The following is a 5,000-nucleotide window of genomic DNA, read 5'->3' as shown; positions in this document are numbered from 1 at the left end:
ACTCGGAGGCCGCCGACGGATGAGCGGCCGAAGCACGAACCATGCGGCCATGCTCCATTAACCACTAGTAGCACCATCCTTTTCCCTCTGTCTGTCTTTCTCATTTAACGCAACCTTCGCAAGCATTTCATTCAACAAAACCGTCCTCGCACATTCGTCGATTGTCCACCCACCACGCGGCTGCAGCTCGTCCCTCCCTGGCTATGAATCCCCGTACGCAGTTCTCGATCTACCTTGCTCATGAGCCGGTCGAAATGGGGGAGCCAGCCAAAGCTTCAGTTTTATTTACAAAAGCCCAAACGAACGAGAAGCAGCTCACGGCAGGCAAAGACCTGCTTGCGAGAGTATTTGCCAAACGATTTAACGGTGCCATCATACGGCTAGATACGCCTGTAGGTCCTGTCTGCTCTCTAGCAGCTCTTATTGGCTCTTGAAGGAATTAACCGGCATAAGTTGTTTGCAGGTTTTGTGAAGGTCCAATATGGTTTTTATTTTGCTTCATTCTGAAATGGTTGTACATCGTCTTTAACCAAAAAATATTTCATTTTGCATTTCGAGTTCGATGAGTTAATGTTCTGCAGCGTTCACATCTCACAGATTTAAGGTCTTGTTCTCTTTTGGCTATTTTTCGCATTTTTTTTGCAAATTCTGCAATATAAATTTCTATCCTCTTCGCTATTTAGTAAAAATATATATTTTTGAACGATTATTTTTCCTTATAGTTGCTTTGTAGCAAACCAAGCAGAAGTATCTGTATCGAGAGGTGTGACACTCAATCGAAAATTATACTTAAACCCCGCAAATATACTGACTATATGAATACTATTTCTTTTGTTTCGGAGCTGCCCTTTATGTCAGTGGAACTAGCAACTGTTTTTCTTACATTATTGATTTTGCTATGTTAGTTTCTCAACGTAGAGGGGTATTGGTAAAACATAGGAATTGAGAATTCATTCAAACAATGCTAACAATAAGCAAAGGGATCTTAACGGTTTGTTTTCGGTGCTCCGTAGGTTCGATTATAAGCGTAACAATTTCATAATTATTGGCATGTTTGCGGATCACACTCTGTCAGGCAACAATTTATGCTTTGCAATCAAAGCGAAATATGCGTGTGATGGGCAGTTTAGAATTTCCATTTCTTGCTTTTGATTTTTACTCTCTGTAATGCTTCAAGTTTGTGTTACCTAATGGTACCATAGGTACAAGTCTTTTAAAAAATATGGCTTGAAATTATAAATAATTTTAAAGGCCCAACACTTTGGCCAAAAGAACAACAAGTTCTAACATGATCCTGACTATGCCGTTGTATACTGATGGGAAGAAATTATTCAAACAAAACTCCACTTCCAAACCAAATCGAAGAAATGTGGATCAAGTTATCCTATTTCATTTGGTTGCTGTGTGCGTTATTAATTCATAAATGATTGATTCTGATTTACTTGTGTAACAACGCAAAACATTATTTTCTATTAATTGTATTGAGGGTACGAAATCGCAGTTCAATGAATTTCTTCGAGAAAATTGTCACTGGCAGTCTCAGTCTTTGTATAACATGTTTAGTTTTCCTTCGAATCCGCGCATATTATTTTGCGATATCCGTATACGTGTTACATTCATTATTAAATGTTTTACTCTCCATCTGTGAAGCACATTCCATGTTTTCATATTGTTATTGCCTGGTTTCTGGATTGTTGTATTGCATCATCATATTTATCATCATCATTGTTTTACTGTTTCTCTTTCGTTTAGCCCACATCGTTGTGGGCCCGAATTCAGCGTATTGTTTACTTCGATTCCAGAGGTAACAGAGGCTCTGCTTTTTCTGTTTTGCACATCACACATTATTTCGTGTTGTTGAAAAAAGGAATCTTTCATTCTCTTGTACGGTATAGGATTCCATTGCCAGTTATGAACAAATTCACAATTTTGTTCAAAATCATTAGGTCTTCAATAGATTAGGGTAAAGGCGAACCATTTGTATCCGTGCTGTAATGGTTGTTTGGTTTATGACTTTAAAGTGAAATACTATAAATATGTAATTGGTTGAATAGTCACCGTTGCCTCAAAACAAAACGAGGAGATTATATGTGTTTTAACTTTTTGATCACAGCTCATTTAATTATTGTTTAATTGTTCATGTTCTGATTCGTTTGTTCTGGTTGTTGCACAACGATAAATCCAGTTTATTGAATGTTGTGCATTTCTTTTTTCTAGATCATTTGGAATTTGATTTAGATCGAACATCTTATATCATATTCAAAGTTTTCAAATTTACGCTTTTTAAGCTGCTAATGTTGAGTAAATTAGTTTCATGTCATGTTTGGTGAGCTTCGTTGCGGAAAGGTAATGAACTTATGAAGCAACTATTTAAGGAGATAAAATAGCATGCCGTACAGAATATTTTACAAAAAACAATCCTTTTTTAAATGCATTATTCAACTCATAACTTAAATTTCCACGTGTTACGCTAGATACCTATAATGTTTACGATTAAAACACTGAACGCTCACGGCGAATATAGCAAGGATATACACTACGAAGCCGATAGAAATGGAAATTTATACGCCATAAAGAACGTTTTTGTACAGTTGAGCACGCACGCTAGATCCATACTTAACGTTAAGTAAGATATCCAGAATGATCGGTGGCCAGCAATTAAATTTTGATGCTAATCTATACCATTATCTTAATGTATAGCATATAAGAGGAGTCCGAGGACCAAGATAGGAATATATCGTATATTATTCGAAATACTTTGTTGAGTTCAACTTTCTTCAAACAAAAGAGTGCCATTTGAACGAAAATTGGTGATATTCAAACTTGAAGCAAAGATTCTCTTGCTGGAGCCGAGAAAATAGTATGGGTGTGAAGTAAGTTTCTCACTAAATGATACTAAAATTCTTGATTACTTGCAATGATTTCTAACCGCTTACTACAAATTGGTCTGTGCCTGTCGAATGTTCGTGTGTCCATTGGATGGAGAGATTTGAGTATCACAACTATAGATTCATTGTTTTCAAATATTACGTGGATATGCATGAAACTATGTGGTCTTCTGTATCTTCTTTTGGATAAAACAAATATTTTAAAGGCACGGAAATATCCAATACGCGATCAGAAGCACAAAAACTGAAACTACTTCTCTAACGGATTCTAACGAAATCCTCTATTCTGTTACTTCCATTTTCAACGTATTTGTATGTATGTGGAGTTCATGTGTAATTCTCGTTCTGTGATGTACAACTACGTACAAGAGCCGATTGAATTTCCCTTACAATGATTAAAATTAAATTGTGGACCATACGATGATTGCTCATACGTACCTTTACGTCCAATTTAGAAAAAGAGATTTTTAGCAAATGCTTCAATAACCTTAGCAGTACTTTCAGAGTAGCCAATCACCTCGAGAATACCACCTACTTTCATAGCATTTTCATCGAACGTCAGTGATGGTTTGTGCTGGCTTAGAGAGACGCAAATGTACCTGGAAAGAAGGGCGCACGTATTAGATCTAGTATCGATGGCTGAAGGATCTAATCTTGAGCCACCTCACTCGCCTTACCTGGACAAATTCAGATTCATCGCTTTACGATAATCGCGCATCGCACGCCACGGGGGGATGCGAGTTGGGTTGACCCGAATTAGGGAGTCGGTAATCGTAATGAATACATCAACCTTCTGCTTCTTAGCCTGGGCCTTAGCAATCGGAGCACTAAGAGATACTTTCGTTTTTGACAAAAGCTTCGTACCGGTCGTTTCTGGCAACAGCCTGCAGTGATCCAGCGCCTCGGACCAACTCATTTCCTTGCGGAAATTGACTGGATACAACTTCTGCTTGTCATCGGAAAACATTTCCACCGTCACATGCTTTTCTCGTTTGTAAATCGAAAATGCTAGGAGAACACTAGCCTCGAAGCATGTGACCTCAGAGTTTCGCAGCACGTGTTCTGCAAGAAGAGTCGAATGGTGGTGGTTATTAACTTTTTACAAGCCGACCAGCGTCACATTTGATACCTACTTTTCTGGTGAGCACTGCGTAGATCGAGCGTTATATAGTACCATGCACCGGTTTTAGGGTGATGCGAAAATGAATGCTCCAAGGTGTCTCGGAGAGCCGTTTTGACGACGGTCTCTGGTTCACGTTCCAAGAGATGTGCGTGTTGCTCTCGCTCCTTGACCAGGAGCGGATACCTTTTCCCCTTTTCATACAGTGTCTTGATACCATGTACTACAATCGGATGTATCTGCTCCTGCTCGACGGCTTTGCGGCGTTTGGCGAGAGTGCCCACGTACGCTGTGTAGACTTCTTCGATGTATAGCACATTGAAATCTTGCATCGGCAACATGGCATCCAGCAGCTCGCGATGGGTAAGATGCGGAAACAGCGCCATCCACACAGTGTACCAGCGGCGATATGTAAGCGGTAGCTGATTGTATGTAATCGGCCCATGGCGTTTAATAAGTTCCTCTGCTTCATCCACCGTTGATGCTGAGCTTATTGCCATGAGCTGAAGATAGCGAACCAATGCCGCATCCATGGAGGCCTCTCCATCACTTGTCTGCTTTTGCGTCGGAAGCGACGGTCGTTGGCTTGCACGCTTCGTGGTAACGTCGATGATCGAACGCTTGATCGGACATTCGAGTTTGAGATGGGTCTTTCGAATGACATCGGCATGTGTCCAGCCGAAGGCCCCATTGCTCAATGCAATCATTTCCGCCAGTTCCAGCGCGGAATGCTTATCATACCAGCGTGTGATGGCACGACGCAATCCATGTCCGAACCCGGCGTACCCTGCCTCCGTCGCCAAACGGGTGTAGAAGCTAAGAAAGGCGAACAGTTCCCGCGGACCGCTCAGCAGTTCTGGCAGGGCCTCGAACACACAGTGACGCTCCTCACCGGTCGGCAGCTCTCGGCCACAGTACGCCAGGGCAAACAAGCACTCGTCCAACCGCCGCAGGGATTTGTTTTTGATGGTCTGAAAGAAAGCACAGATAAC

General features: G+C 41.0%; 1 protein-coding gene across 1 annotated transcript in view; it reads right to left on the bottom strand.

The window, feature by feature from the left end:
* Nucleotides 1-2,727: 2,727 nt before the first annotated feature.
* The window catches only part of LOC126570740 (RNA-binding protein RO60-like), a 2,855-nt gene continuing 582 nt past the window's right edge, over nt 2,728-5,000 (bottom strand). Inside the window, exons 2-4 of the mRNA XM_050228713.1 lie at nt 4,022-4,979; nt 3,566-3,950; nt 2,728-3,487 (exon numbers count right to left, since the gene is read on the bottom strand). Of these exons, the coding sequence (XP_050084670.1) occupies nt 3,340-3,487; nt 3,566-3,950; nt 4,022-4,979 (1,491 nt within the window). The 3' untranslated portion in view covers nt 2,728-3,339. The remainder of the gene's footprint in view (nt 3,488-3,565; nt 3,951-4,021; nt 4,980-5,000) is intronic.

This window comes from Anopheles aquasalis, chromosome 2 (assembly GCF_943734665.1).
Source record: "Anopheles aquasalis chromosome 2, idAnoAquaMG_Q_19, whole genome shotgun sequence".
Classification (NCBI taxonomy): Eukaryota; Metazoa; Arthropoda; class Insecta; order Diptera; family Culicidae; genus Anopheles; species Anopheles aquasalis.
Note: the sequence above shows the minus strand (reverse complement) of the source record. Positions and strands in the feature narration are given on the sequence as shown.